General features: G+C 50.8%; 1 protein-coding gene across 1 annotated transcript; it reads right to left on the bottom strand.

Moving 5' to 3' along the window:
• Positions 1–198: 198 nt before the first annotated feature.
• On the bottom strand, positions 199–13,416 carry LOC135972149 (zinc finger protein RFP-like). The gene is made up of 7 exons (XM_065565109.1): positions 12,336–13,416; positions 11,257–11,352; positions 9,275–9,505; positions 8,076–8,098; positions 2,673–2,788; positions 2,033–2,062; positions 199–1,070 (listed from the first exon to the last, which is right to left on the bottom strand). The coding sequence occupies exons 1-7, from the start codon at positions 12,750–12,752 to the stop codon at positions 556–558; spliced, it is 1,428 nt and encodes a 475-aa protein (XP_065421181.1). The 5' UTR covers positions 12,753–13,416; the 3' UTR covers positions 199–555.
• Between the last annotated feature and the right edge of the window lie 1,964 nt (positions 13,417–15,380).

Raw genomic sequence — 15,380 nt, 5'->3', positions numbered from 1 at the left:
CTGGTGAATCAAGTAGTTCTGAGGGCTCCTGGGTTTAGTGCTATATTTTATCCAGCAGGAGACAGGAGAAATCATTGTGAGACACAAACATTTCAGCATCTTTACAGCTGTGAAGATATGGAATCCACTTGGTGAAAAAACAAAAACGCCAGCACCAGCCAATGAGCGTGGGAACCATAAAACACAACCTCCGCGGGCTTGATATAAAAATAACTTTATTAAATTCTAGAAAACACTCATCAAAAGTGAAGATTAGCCATTTTCTCCTGTCCCTCCCCTGCCCCAAATATTTGCCACCTGTACTGTCCTCCCTCACCCAGGACTCCTCCTCTTGCTCTCTGACCAGGCAGAATGCTAGAGTCCTCCGGGATCATAGAGAACAGTGACAAACAGGCTGGTCAATGTCCCTGAGGGTTGGGTGGTTTTGGTTGGTTGGTTTTTTGGAGGGGGAACAGGTCACCAGCAGACTTTAGATTCCCGGGTTGTAGAAATGAGGGTGCCAGAAGCTAGAGAAGCCCATTTCATGGCCTGCAGGGGGATAGATAACCTTGTGCATCAGGAACAGAGTCTCAGCTGGGTTTCACTGTCCCAGAAACAGAACCAAGGGCGGATTCTCTCCCCATTGAAAGACGCTGGTGGGAAAGTGAAGATCGGGGCCTTGTTGTCAGCACTGAAAAATGCCACCTGCCCCTCGTCACAGTCCAGACAAACCCGGATCCTGCTGGGGACCCGGCCCAGTGACACTGTGGTCTCAGGGGAGGTGCGAGCCTGATATTGATCCCCATGCAGCCACTGCACAGCCCAGATCCCCTCCTCAGGGTTAAAACTCAACCCCCGCTTCCTCCTCACAGACTCTCTGGCCACCCCCACAGCCCAGCATTGCCCATCCCCCATCTCAACCTCCCAGCAATGTCTCCCCGAGGTGAATCCCTCACAGGCCAGCACCCAGCGATTACAGTCAAATCTCTCAGGGTTGTTGGGCACTCGCTGCTGTGTGTCTCCCAGTCTCACGCTTTTTCGATCCGCAGACAGGACGAGTTCGGGATGAGCCGTGTCTGGATCCAGAGTCACTGGGGACAGAGAATCGGAGCGTTAGGCAGAGCTTGGCCATTGGGGAGGTTGGGACCATTTCTCACATTCCCCAGCAGCCCTGTCCTGGCTGGGACCCTCCCTGATTTCCTACCTCTCTGTCCTGGGTCTCAGGGAGCTGCCTCTGTGCTGGGGCTGAGCAGGGATTTCACTGGGGCTCCCACCTCCCAGGGCCTAGAGGTGCTGTTATAGCTGCAAATTCTGCATCTCCATCTCCTCCCCGCTGCATCTTCCTGCTCCCCGTGCTGCGGCTCCCCACTCCCAGCAGCAGGGACAGGGCGGGGCGGGGCAGACAGCAGAATCTGGGGTGGGACCGAAGGGGCATCAGCCTCAGCCGCCTCTTCGGGAGACATCCCCAGTCAGAGGGAATCAAGGAGGCAGCAGAGAGGGGAGCACGAACCCCAGTGCAGCTGGGACAAGGGGAGGAGGTAGTAGCCCTGGGTGGAAGGAGGCGGGAGGGAGTTGGTGGGTACACCAGGGCAGGCCCCCCAGCCCATGCCGTATGGTAGAGGAGGAGGCAGTGTCCACGGAAGACCTCCCAAAGACAGAGAGGATGGAGGGGCCTAGTTGGCAACCCAAGTGCCATGGGGGAAGGGAGAGGTGGGACCCGCAGGGAGAGACACAGAAGAGGGCGATGGCCTATGGACACACCGAGGTAGGGTCAGACCAGGCACCCACCCCCTCAGCATAATGGAGGAGTCAGAGCCCTCACTCAATCAAAACATTGTGCACCAATTAAACGTTTAATATATATTAGAGTGCTTAAGGCCAGCCCCCTACCTTGCAGTGCTCACTCTCTATGCATGGGGGCCTCTGTTTTGTTTGATCTAAGAAGCTTCTTCCTCAAGTGAATCCAGTGCCACAAACACAAACTGTCCTTTTCACTCAATCCATCTAAAACCCCACCCATTCCTCTGCCCCCTTTTACCAGAGATCCACTTACTCGCTGTCTGCAGTTCAAACATCAGAGCGTCTAGGGAGGAGAGGGAGAGAAAAAGATTTCATGGTATCAAAATTATGTTTCATGCAGGATTTCTACAATTAATCAGAATAACGGTGCTTTAGTTCTGGGCCATAAACAGAGGGGACAAGGCAGGGAGACCCAGAGAGAGAAATACGGAGAGAGACAGTGTAAAACTCGCCCATATGGAGGTGGGCCAGTATCAGGCTTACGGACCCCTTTCAGCACTAACAACATAGTTATAAACACGGCTTATGTGGCATTTAGTGTTTCTCGCCTTTCTACAAGAGAAAATTCCTAGACAGGTCAGACTGGAATGAAACAGACTCAGGAAGAGAAGATGAAGCCCTTTGCATTAGCACAGAGTTTCACTCAACCAAGTACTTTGCAGTCCTCAAGAATAAGGGCAAAGAAGGCGACAATCACATTTGGACTATTGTTGTTCCTCCATAAATATCTTATATCTTGGGGGGAAATTTCTTAGCTAATTCAAAACTTTGTCTATATTTCTTCCATGTTCTTAAATTGGGTTTTACATTCGCAGCTAATTGGACACAGCCCGTTTCCTCCAACATTCACAGAGATCAGACTCCATTTTCCTTTTTCAATCCCTGCTCAGTACCTTGGAATTTCCTCAGAGTCTCCTTTAGTACAATGTTTTTCTGGGTAAAATCACCAAGTCTCTTTGCCAGATCAGGAGAAATCTCTACCAGCTGCTGGAACTTCCCCTGCTGGCACCTGGAGAGAAACAGAATTCTCTATTTCATTGATTTTAAATCACGATTTTTTCTGTATTTCAGGGAAAGCTGCTGGACTGCGGGCAGGGCCAGATGAACTTTTTGTGGGCCCGGCACCAAAGATATTTGTTGGCCTGCATGGGGCAAGGTGCAGGGGGGCGGGATGGTCAGTCTCCAGAGTGAAGGGCGGGTTGGGGGCAATGAGGCACAGCGTGGCAGGTGCAGCCCAGCAGGGGGGCACTGTTTACAATCCTGCAGATGCCAGATGCACACTGGCCTGCCCAGCCCTGTGCTGCCAGCATGCCCCTTCCCCTTGAGGGCAGGCCTGCACCACACCGCCCCCCTGCCCAGTGCCCTACCCTTATGCCCAGTGCCCGCTCTCCCAAAGATCTCCACCACAGATCTGTATGCCCAGCCCCCACCCCTCCCAGAGACCTCCCCCACTGGCCTCCCACCACAACTGCACAGCACCCTGCACTCCCCTCGCCCAGCGCCCCCCGCCCGTAGACCTCCCCACTGCCCACCACCTTCCTCACAGTTCCACCATCACAGCTGCACAGCACCCCATATTCCTGAGGGGATTCTGCACCAAAAAATTAAAAATTCTGTGCACAATATTTTAAAATTCTGCAAATTTTATTTGTCAATAAATAAATGTGGAGGCTCCAACATGGCAGTGGGGAGCACAGACCATGGGTTGCATGGAGGTGGGAGATTACCCTGCAGCCTTCCCCCCCACCCCCACCCCGGGACAGGGACTCGGCAGTGAGGCTGCACCTGACCCTGACACAGTGCAAGGGCCAGGCCTGCCCCAGAAACACTCTAGGGCCCTGCCCCCCTGTGCCAGGCACCAGGTGTGGGTGAGCAGGCTCAGCCCGGCAGCAGGATCCAAGTGCAGAAGGACTTAGTGTGGGGGGAATCCAGGTGGGGGTAAGAGAGTTCTCTGTGGGGCAATCTGGGTGTGGGCGGCTCAGTGGGAGATCTGGATGCACAGAAGCTCATTGGGAGGTTCCAGGTGCAGGGGCATTGGGACTCTGCAGGGGATCCAGGTGAAGGTGTTTGGGGCTCAGCGGGTGGGGGGGGATCTACGTGCAGGGGAGGTGGGGTTCCTTTCGGTGGGGGTCCTAGTGCAAGTGGTTGGGGCTCTTCGCGGTGGTACATGCAGGGGAGGTGGGGCTTGTCAGGGTGAGGGTTCGATGGGCCTGCTTAATAGGGGAGCCCCAGCTTCTGCCAAGGGAATGCCGCATGCTGGGTTCCAGCTCCCCCCCTTGCCCCCGCTTCCCCCATCCCCTTCTCTTCCCCATCCCATGCCCCTTCCCCACTGCTTCATCTCCCCTCCCCCCCCTTCCTTCCTTATTGAGGTTGCAGGAACAAACCATCCCGATGTGTAGAAAGAATAGTGTCGTAAGATGAGGCCCTGAAACATAAACCCTTATCAGAGGCCTGGTATGAGGCCTAAGGCCTGAACTAACGTAATGGTCAAGACTTTGCTAACATAAAGCAAAATTAAGCTGGGAGCCAGAGGCAGGCCCTGCTCACAGAAGCTGGCAATGAAAGGGCTGATGTTGCAAAAATACACATATCTAAAAGGTACTGGACACTAGAGATACCAGAACACTCCGCTACTTGCACATTCCACACAAATAACAAGACAGGGACAAAAGGATAATATGATGGATAGAGTTGTTTTGTTCAAACCAACATGTACAAGGTGAGAGGCGGCACCATACTACGTAGGGGGGTTGCACCTCAATACGTCGGGAGTGATGTGTAACTTGTTTGTATCTGTGTATAAGAATGCACCCCTGAGTGGACGTCTTTGTCTGGCCTAGGGGGCAGTGGAAAGTCCCGCCATTGACTGACCCAGTCCATTGCCAGGGAGCACCTATGTACTAGCTAGCAGCACCTTAGCAGCACCTTGGATATTGTAGATCAATCTCTGATAATTTTCATATGACTTTACATTGTGCCTCTTCATATAACCTTGTGGTGGATCTACCCACGTGTGACCTCTGTTTTCATGGGACTTTGTATCAAAGCCTCATTTAGAAACTCTGCATTGCCCTTGGTATAATATTATAGCCCCTAAGGATAGAATAAGATAGAAGAAAAATTTCTGTTTGCTAGCAGTAGAACAAGAGCTCTCTCCCCCCCCCCCCCCCCCACTCTTAATCAATTGCCCTGTTGAATGAATGAGGTGTGGATAAGCAAGGCATGAAAGGCAGCACCTCCAGACAGCCTCAACTGTTGGAGAGGGGCTGGGAGCCAGACCCAAGGACAATAAAATGTGTCAAGTGGGCTCATTAAAGACAAGCCTCGGGGGTTAAAAGCAAGCACCTTCTTTGAAAACACCCTTTTTGCAGCATTGGAACAACACTCAAAAGAAAGCAGCACAAAGGACCAATGAACACAGACACAGAGTTTAAATCTGGTATAAATTTGCATAAGAGGAAAGCTGCTATAAAAGTGAGGTGTCTTGCAGAGGACCCCGGGTCTCGTCTTGTCAACATGGGAGCATCGATCCGGATCGGCAGAAGCCCGGCTCCACCCCCTCCCCCATCTAACTCACCTGGCCAGTGAAGTTAAGGGGAGCAACTAATTGGTAACAACAAGACGGAGTGTGTTTGTGTGTGTGTGTGTAAGTGTAATATATTATATGCATATAATACAGTGTTAATAAATACATGTATTACTAATAAATGTGGCGTTTTGTCTTATTCCCCCTGAAAAGGTCCTGTGCAGTATTTTAAGTACAACAATATCTAATCTGGGGAGCTGGAGAGTCTGTGGTCATTGGGGGCTCTCTCGGGGTCTGCTGTGTCAGCTATCTGCGCAAAGCCGGGGCAGCACATAGAGGGAACACACGCACGCAGCCAACTGATATCAACATTGAACAGAGCAGAGCACCACACCGGTACCGTCTGACAACAAATAGTAAATATGCCAGGCGACCAGTTTGGCTAAACAGTGAAATCCTTGCTGATCTTAAACACAAAAAAGAAGCTTATAAGAAGTGGAAGCTTGGACAAATGACCAAGGAGAAGTATAAAAATGTTGCTCAGGCATGCAGGAGTGAAATCAGGAAGGTCAAATCACACTTGGAGTTGCAGCTAGCAAGGGATGTTAAAAGTAACAGCAAGGGTTGTTAGCAACAAGAAGAAGGTCAAGGAAAGTGTGGGCCCCTTACTGAATGAGGGAGACAACCTAGTGACAGAGGATGTGGAAAAAGCTAATGTACTCAATGCTTTTTTGCCTCTGTCTTCATGAACAAGGTCAGCTCCCAGACTGCTGCACTGGGCAGCACAGTATGAGGAGAAGATGACCAGCCCTCTGTGGAGAAAGAAGTGGTTCAGGACTATTTAGAAAAGCTGGACGAGCACAAGTCCCTGGGGCCGGATGCGCTGCATCCGAGGGTGCTAAAGGAATTGGCGGATGTGATTGCAGAGGGTTGATTAGCTTGTGCTGTCACTAATTATTGCTACACCCTTTCACCCTAAAATAGCAGCAGAGCCTCCTTGAAAGACAAAATCTCCTTCTGGCTCTCCCCTCTGAATCCCAAAGCTGTGTTTAAAATAATGACCAGAGATTGATCACTGGCTGGATTTTCTTCTGCAGCAAAGGCAGACTTTGAAATGCACAAACTAGAAATGCTCCCAGCTGAAATGCTGGTTAAACAGCCGCTGCCCAGCAACTAGCGCAAGCCAAAACTTGACATTAATGCTCGTATAGGCCATTGGCTGCTTGGGCGCATATACCTCTTCCTCTGTCTTTCAGTCTCACTCAACTAGTTGCCTGCCTGGATACAGTGGCAGAAATATTATTATAAAGAAAACAAACGCAAGTGCCTTTATATTTTAAAGTAATTAGCCACTGGAAATATGTACCCAGGGTTCTGGTGGATTCTCCCTCACTGCCCATTGTTAAATCAAGATGGGATGTTTTTCTAAAAGCTCCGAGGTAAGTCTCTAGGCTTGTCTAGAAGAGGGCAGACGAGATTATATCTCGATGATCCCTTGTTGCCTTGGAATCTATGCATTATTGATTTCTCCATTTCCTGGGGTGTCAGACATATGGAGTGGGTCTGATCTCCTTGGGGGAAAGCAAGAATTACACTGATGCCCAGCGTGCAGGCAGAGCTGGGGCTGTGAACTAAAAGCGATCACGTGGATTCACATTGCAGCTTTGGCTTCCCAGGCAGCTGTGGAATCCAAGATGCGCTGAGCTACAGGTCCCTTTCAACACTAAGGGGAGAGGGGTGAGGGGGACCCGGGGGAACCCAGCCTCTCCACATACAGCTGTTGATCAGAACGACCACATATGCCAATCAAGTTTCACATCTATAGCGAAGGGGTGATCACAGTGGTGCAGGGGGATACCGAAAAGGGATTTCTGGGAGTCCATGGGTTGTGAAATCAGCTGCACACTAACGCTGATGGTATCTGCAGGAGAGAGTGGGGGGCGGAGAAGAGCAGGCCGGGGCCCCTTTGGAGCCTGGGCCCAGCCCCATGGTGCCATGGTAAACCCAGTACTGACTGCGGGGCCTGGAGGCTGGATTGTTCTATGTATTCTGGCCTCAGAGCAGGTACCGCTCAGGCAAGGGCAGCACAAGCTTCACCTGCTGCGGCCCAGTTTGTTTCCAGCATGACCTGGGGAGAGACGACATCGAGGGGTAGTGGAGCAGGCAGATGGGCCAGCAAGCTGCATTGACTCCGCTAAGCTTTGTGGTGTGGACTCCTGCCCAGTCAGAAATGGATGGAGACCCTAACCCAGGGGTTCTCAAACTAGAGGCAAAGACCCCTCAGCCTCCACTTCAAACCCCGTTTTGCATCCAGCATTTATAATGGTGCTAAATATATTTAAAAGTGTTTTTAATTTATAAGGGGGGGTCGCACCCAGAGGCTTGTTATGTGAAAAGGGTCACCAGTACAAGAGTTTGAGAACCACTGCACTAACCCCAAATCACCTCACGCAGGGCGCCAAATGGACACAAGCTGGACATATTTGAACACTGCTGATCTGGAAGGGTCCATATTCCCGTTCCCTGGAACACAAGAGATTTAATGGATCTATTCTGGTCTATTAACCAGCCCTCATGCGTCATCTCACCGTCTCGAATAAAGAGTATCAATCCCAGGAGTAACATCTGAAGAGGGGAGATTTGGATCTGAGGGGTGACACTGCCCCTCACAGTTGGCCGTGATGCCCTGAGGTGATGGGGGCCTCGCATGGGGCTCAAGCCCCTCCCCCACACACCGACATGTCCCCGAGAGTGAGACGGAGCCACATACCTGCTCAAGGTGCTTCTGACGTCCTAGAGAGGGGGAGGGGACAGAGAACAAAGAGTTCAGTTACGAGTGATAACCACGAGAAGGAAGTCGGCTGGTGGAGAAGAGGCTGGGGTGGGCCACACTATGATCCTGGTTCAGGGGTGTTGGTGGTGTCATAGGGAGAATGGCAGCTGGCCTGGGATGATTTCCAAAACAGAGTCCCCCTTTCTCTCCGTGAAATGAGGATCACATTATTTAAATATTTCCCTGCCTCAGGAGAGATGGATGAATTCATGTGTGTTATTAACGGGCTCTGCTCCCGCAGGGATGTGGGCCAGAAATGGACCCAGAACACTATAAAAAAGACAATTAAAATCTAAACCCTACAAAGGGGTCCCTCTCCCAGATTCCTTCACTCCTAACACAAGAACGGCCATACTGGGTCAGACTGACGGCCCATCGAGCCCAGTTCCTGTTTTCTGACAGATGCTTCAGAGGGAATGAACTGAACAGAGTAATGTCAAGTGATCCATCCCCAGTCCCAGCTTCTGGGAGTTAGAGCTTTAGGGCCACCCAGAGCATGGGGTTGTGTCCCTGACCATCCTGTCTAACAGCCATTTATGGACCTATCCTCCATGAACTTATCTAATTCTTTTTTTAATCCAGTTATACTTTTGGCGTACACACCATCCCATGACAATGAGTTCCAGAGGTTGACTGTGAGGTCTATGAAGAAGCATTTTTTTATGTTTGTTTTGAACCTGCTGCCTATTAATTTCATTGGGTGACCCCTGGTTCTTGTGTAATGTGAAGGGGTAAAAAACACTTCCCTGTTCACTTTCTCTGCACCAGTCATGATTTAATAGACCTCCATCATATCCCCTCTTAGTCACCTCTTTTCTAAGCTCAACACTCCCCAGTCTTTTTAATCTCTGCTCAGATGGAAGCTGTTCCATACCTCTAATCAAATTACTAATAAAACAAAAGAGAATAATAAAACAGAAGCAAGTGGAAGTGATCATAAACCAGAGAATTCACATTTTAACAGTCGTTCATAACAATAAAATGAGGTACCATTAAAGAGAGAGCGAGAGAGAGGATTCCTATGTAAAAACTAGAAACAAGGAGTTCTACTGTAGTGTTAGGATCCTGCACTCCAAGCCACATGGGTCTCCCCGGTCATCCATTTCCCAAATATCTCCAAGGCTCTGAGGGCTCACCTGCAGGAATTCACTCGCTGGCTGCTGGCACTTCCCCTCCATCTCGCTGATCAGCTCGCTGAGACGGGAAATCTCCGCAGAGAGTTTGGTGATATTTTCATCCTGCAGCTTCACAATCTCCTTCTCCAGCTCTCCCAGTCGGGCCAGCAGGAGTTGCTCTTCCTCCTCCAGAAACTGGTGCAGCTTCTTAAATTGAGCCACAATTTTCTCTCTCTCAGCTTCTGTCTTTCCCTGTAAAGATGAGGTACAAACAGGGAAAGGGACGTCAAGGACACACTGACAGGCAGAGGAGATTTCACACAGCCCTCTGAGCAGGAGGGGGAATTTCTAAATATTCAACACCTCAAAAGCAGACAGAAACTTTCCTCATTTGACCAGAGAGATTTTCCTAGAAAGTCCCACCTTATCCTAAATTTCCTTCCCATCTGACATGGTTTGTTTCTGTTTGTGATCAGTGAACTGTGACAATCTCAATCCTTCCAGCAGTAGAAAGGGCAGGATTCAGAGGTACATGAGCAGAGACTTCCTGAGAGAGACTGAAGGGGGTAAAGAAAACACACAAGAAGAAAACAAACCAAAACTCCCAAGTTTCACTGAGGAAACTCCTGAAATTCACATGCCCCGGAGGGACGCCCAGCCACACCTCTGGAGAGACATGAGAATTCAGTGCCTAAAAGCTAACTGTGTTAGTGCATAGATCAGGATCTCTAGTGCAGCCCCAGGCTATAAACTTGTACCATGAAATCAAGAATGAAGCGAAGACAAACACAGCTCTGAAAACAAGGGACTGCAGAGTAAAGGTCACGCCTGCCACCCAACCTTAATTCTGCCCCCTTTCCACAGCTGCCTGCTACAGCTCCGCACACTGGCTTGAGGTGCACCTGTCTCCTGGAGCATGCTCATATCACTTTCCCGTGTGCGTATCCATGATGTATGCATATTTACAGAGACTGAAAGACTTATAACTTCTAGGGTGCTGCTTCCCTGGTGTGGCCCTGGGTGCCAGACACTAGCCAAGGTGAAATTCAATCAGACCCAGATCAGTTGGGGCTGATCGGTGCTATGATCTGAGCCATAGGCGGGCCCAGAAAAGTTATAAGAATGGGAGACAAATTGAATGTCAGGTTCTTTTCGTCTGAGCCCTTCACCTGTGCAGCCCCTTGGCCACATAACTCCTGATTCAGTCCAATAATCCTGTCTCAGGCCTGGATGGGGCACAGTGATTTTCAAAGACAACATCAGGAAGCAGGTGAGTTTTAGAGCACTGTGAAGTGCTTAGCATGAGAGCTTGGCTGTCACTCAGCTATTGACTCTCTAGTGCTCATCAATAATAGAGAGAGACACAAGGGGTGAGGTGATCTCTTTGATTCTCTTTCCGACAGAAGTCGTTCCAAAGATGCTTTCAAGCCACCCAGAGCTCTCCAGCCCAGATTTGAAGAAGAGCTCTGGGCAGTGTGCAAGCTTGTCTCTCTCACCAACAGAAATTGTTGTAATCAAAGATCTCACCTCACCCCCTTGTCTCTCCAATATCCCGGGACCAACAGGGCTACAACGGCACTGCATAGAGTGAAAGAGACAGCGTGGGCAGAGACAGACAAAGATGAAGCCTGAAGCCGAGCCGAGCAGACCTCTCTGATAGCTGGGGATGGAGCATTAACACAGCCTTGGCACTGCCAGAGCTGAAGGGAGGAGGCAGGGCCATGACCCCACATCCCGTCCATTCTGAGCAGAGGGGAGCACAGGCTACACCTGCTGGTGGATTCGATCAGCGTCTGCCCTGCTCTAGGGCTGCCCAGAGCTCCCGAGGAATCTGTCCTAGACCCAGAGCCAGGCAAGGAGTTGCAGTCCCACTCCAGCTCAGAGAACAGAGACAGACACGCACGAACCCAAACCCGCAGCACACGGCCCCAGAGAGACGCACAAACCTCCCTGACTGACATACATCCCCACAGCCCTCCTGGGTATCAACACTGGGAACCTACCAGGTACTCTGGGCTTCTCTTCTCTCCTGTCAGTTTCCATCCTAGGAGCTTTTCTCTCTCTTCCTTCAAAGCCTGCAGTCGGGTCTGGAATTGTTCCTGGGCAAAGACAAATGGGGGTGGGGGGGTTAATATTTTTTCTTTTGGAGCTTGAGGAGCAATTATTCCCCCCCCCCCCCTTAATGTTGCTGCACAGATTTAGCTTTCCAGCTTGTTTAACCCAGCAGCAGGCCGGGAGAGCACCCACATGGCAACTCACGGGCCAGGCCACGGACACTGCAGGAACTGGGGGAAAGCAGCAGGTAACAGAGGAGAACTAATTCATTCTGACACCTGGGGGCTAGAAGCACAAACTGGGCCCTGGCTGCCAATGTACAAACCCTAGTGCCTCCCAGCATGTTCAGTAACGATCTCTTTCCTACAACTCTACTCTCACATTGCTGATCCTAGTAAAATAGATGGTGTCACGTTTGCTCCAAAAATTGTTTATCATCTGTCCACCAGTCAGGAGCTCTGACTACACCCCTGCCTCACCTCGCATCCACCAGCATCTTTTGGGGACCAAGAATCAAGTTATTTCTCTGTTGGTTTGAAATGAATGAAGCAGAGCGTGGGAGGATAAATTCCCAGAGTCTGATTGAATCTTTTCAAAGATCTCAGGATTTTAGAAGGGTGGGGGCTGGCAGTGCTGGTTCCGGTGTGTCCCGCTCAGCAGGAACGGGTGTTGGAACAGAAATATTAGCTGAGGAAAAGGACATCACAAGAAAATGAATATTTTTCCCCACCCACCCATGGAAATTAGTCCTCAAGTCAGAGCAGAGATCCATGTGTAAGGTTAAAAATCTTTATCACAACACTGTAGTTAGCAAAAAAAAAAAAAAAAAAAAAACATCCTTTATGACAGCAGGACATGAGGAGTTCCGGTGACACTAGAAGGAAACCCAAACATTGGAAAGCCTGGGAACCTACAGTTATGGCCGCAGGCTACATGATGTCTGCATGAGCAGCTGTACTCTGGGCCTGTAAATATATCTGAAAAACCCGGTAGGTACAAACACTGATGCTGGGAGGAGATTTCCTACCTTGTACTCCTGGGCAGCCTCCTCTATGGGAACCACCTTGTGAGATCTGTGAGCCTTAGATTTATCACACACCACGCAGATGGGGGTTTGATCCTCCTCACAGAACAGTTTCAGAGCCTCCTGGTGCCTCTCACACACTCTTTGTCCATCACACTCTGTCACCGCCTGGAGCCTCAGTCCTTTCACTAACTCCACCACCTTCCCCAGCTGCCGGTTGGGCCGCAGGTTTCTCTGCTGGGCAGTTTCTCTGCACTGGGGGCAGGAGAAGTTTGGCTCCGTCTCCCCCCAGCACTGGCTGATGCAGGCCCGGCAGAAGTTGTGCCCACACTCAATAATCACTGGATCTTTGAAATACTCCAGGCAGATGGGACAAGAAAGTTCATCCTGGAGACTTTCTGCAGGGCTCTCTGCAGCCATGGCTCCTCGTGGGAAGGGTAACCAAAAGTTAGTTTCAATTTCCAACCATCTGGGACAGGAATTGGGTGTCTCCCTTCCTGGGTCTGTCTCATTGGCTGTGATAGAATCAGCTGTGTCTGTGAGTTCTCCCAGCCCCTGTGGGCTCTGATGAGAAAGGTGACCCTCTCTCTACTGGGAAGAGTGCTCATCTCAAAAATAAATAAATAAATAAAAGCTGAGTTAAAAAGTTGCTTATCATACCCCTTATTTTTATTACCACAGCACGTTTTTAAAATAGGGAGTCTACTTCAAACGGCAATTCATTCCCTCTCTGCCTCTGTGCACGCAGCCACCATATAAAAGGGGGCAAAGGAAGGGGATGGAGAGAGGGGGGGAGGATTGAAAACCCATAAAGCATGTAAACAGAAAAAAGAAGTGTGTATTAATGTACCCACCTGTCATAAACAGATAGTTAAGGTTTAATGCCTCTTTTACCTGTAAAGCGTTAAGAAGTTCACCTAGCTTAGCTGACACCTGACCAGAGGAACCAATGGGAGGACAAGATGGTTCAAAGGGAAGGAGGAAAGTTCCCTTTGTCTGTAGAGTTTCACTTTTGACCGGAGTGGAAAGCTCCAGAATTCAGCCCCTTATTAAGTAGTGAGTATTAGTGAAGGAAATAAATAGGTTTATGTTTATTTCTTTGTAATCTGTCTTGTGCAATAAGAGGAATAGTCAAATTGGGTATTTGGATATTTTTTTTGTGTAACTAAGGGTTTGCCCAGGGGAACATCCTCTGTGTTTGGAATCTGTTGTCTGTGAGAGTAGCTGGTATGCTAATCTCTCCCAGAGGGTTTTCTTTTTCTTTTCTTTAATTAAAAGCCTTTTTCTTAAGACCTGATTGATTTTTCCTTGTTTTTTTTGATCCAAGGGGGTTGGATCTGGATCCACCAGGAGTCGGTGGGAGCAGGGCTGGCTCTGGCTTTTTTGCCGCCCCCCGCCCCAGCGGGGAACGTAGGTGGGGGGGAGGGCGGCCAGCCTGGCCGCGGCCCCGCTCTCCCCGGCTGGCCGGAGCGCTGGGGGGAGGGCGGCGAGCCCGGCCGCGGCCCCGCTCTCCCCGGGTGAGTGCCGCCCCCCCCCCCCCCTCCAGGTGCCGCCTCAAGCACATGCTTGGAGGGCTGGTGCCTGGAGCCGGCCCTGGGTGGGAGAAAGGAGCAGGAATGGTTAATTTCTCCTTGTTTTAAGATCCAAGGGGTTTTGGATCAGTGTTCATCAGGGAATTGGTGAAGAGTCTCTCAAGGCTACCCAGGGAAGGGATTAGTGCTTGGGAGTGGTGTCAGCCAGACCAGATCTAAGCTGTTAATTGAGCTTAGAGCTTCTCATGCAGGTCCCCCACATCTGTACCCTAAAGTTCAGAGTGGGGAAGGAACCTTGACATGCACCTGAGCTCCCTTCCCCATCCCCAGGGGGTTCTCTGTCCAGGCTTGTCTGGAACTGGAAGAACTCCAGCTTGTTTGTAGGCAACCTCAGGGAGCTCAACATCACTGTGTGCTGCCAGATTTCCTTCCTCCAGGACCCAGGAGACGTCCACAGGGTGGTGGTGGGGTCTGTGCCAAGGACGATGGGCCCAGGAGTCAGCCCCTGCAAGGCTGTTGGCCTCCTTTGCCTCGCGGTACAACTGCTGGAGTTTCTTCCCCTTTGCCTGGCATTCCTGCTCTTCTCTGTCCTACACCAACATCTGTCTCACCTTTGAAATGTGGGAATAGACACCTTTATGTCTGCGGGGATTCTGTAGCAGAGCTTGCACTGCTCCCTGCCCCAACACAGGCTGAAGACATCTACTCCAGGGTTTCTCGACTCAACCTGTGGGCTGGGACCAAAAATTGGATCACCAGAATGTTTCAAAGGGTCACATGGCAGCTCCTGTCCCATGGGGCTGCCTGGGCTCACCACCCTACTCCAGGCACCGCAACCTCTGGGGTCCCAGCACCACTCAGTTTGGCCCAGCCATCATGGTGATGGGAGTCTGGGTAGGCCAAACCTGAGTGAGTGGCCCTGCAACCCCATGAGCCAGGGCACAGCTCCACTCACACAGATTTGGTCCAGTCAGGGGGGGATGGGGAGGAACCCGAACAGCACTGCAACCCTGGAGGTTGCAACGCCCAGAACGGAGAGCCAAGCCCAGCCAGCCCCACAACACAGGAGCTACAGGAGCCACCACTGTGCGGTGAGTGCCTGGCTGGTCACCCAACCCCTCCAGAGAGCAGGATCCAACCGAAACCACCCCAGGCCCTCCACCCCCAGGCTATTTACTGGGTCACAACAGGCCATAAATATTGACAAATGGCTCCTGAGCCCCAAAAGGTTGAGAACCACTGATGTAGGACTCCTTTCCTGGACCAGACGGCAACAGGACCTTTAGCTGGAGCAGCAGGTAGAGCCACACCTGAGCTCACCAAGGTGGGCTGCAGGGACAGAGGAATTTCCAAAACACATGGGCTAAAGGTGGAGGAATGGGAGATTCCAGCCACTTGGCGGGAGAGTTCCAAATTGTGACCCCTTGGCGGGAGAGTTCCAAATTGTGATCGGAGCAGTCACCCGAGCAGCGACAGGGACATTGCTGGAGGGTTATTTTTGCTGGTACCCATCATG

This window comes from Chrysemys picta, chromosome 12 (genome assembly GCF_011386835.1).
Source record: "Chrysemys picta bellii isolate R12L10 chromosome 12, ASM1138683v2, whole genome shotgun sequence".
NCBI lineage: Eukaryota > Metazoa > Chordata > Testudines > Emydidae > Chrysemys > Chrysemys picta.
Note: the sequence above shows the minus strand (reverse complement) of the source record. Positions and strands in the feature narration are given on the sequence as shown.

Excerpts from the sequence above, each read along its gene's own strand:
- LOC135972149 (XM_065565109.1), bottom strand. The coding sequence starts at position 12,752 with ATGGCTGCAGAGAGCCCTGCAGAAAGTCTCCAGGATGAACTTTCTTGT. Across the intron at positions 9,506-11,256 it reads AGAGAAGCCCAGAGTACCTG|GGAAAGACAGAAGCTGAGAG; the intron begins GTAGGTTCCCAG and ends TCATCTTTACAG. Across the intron at positions 1,071-2,032 it reads GTTTGAACTGCAGACAGCGA|TGACTCTGGATCCAGACACG; the intron begins GTAAGTGGATCT and ends CTCTGTCCCCAG.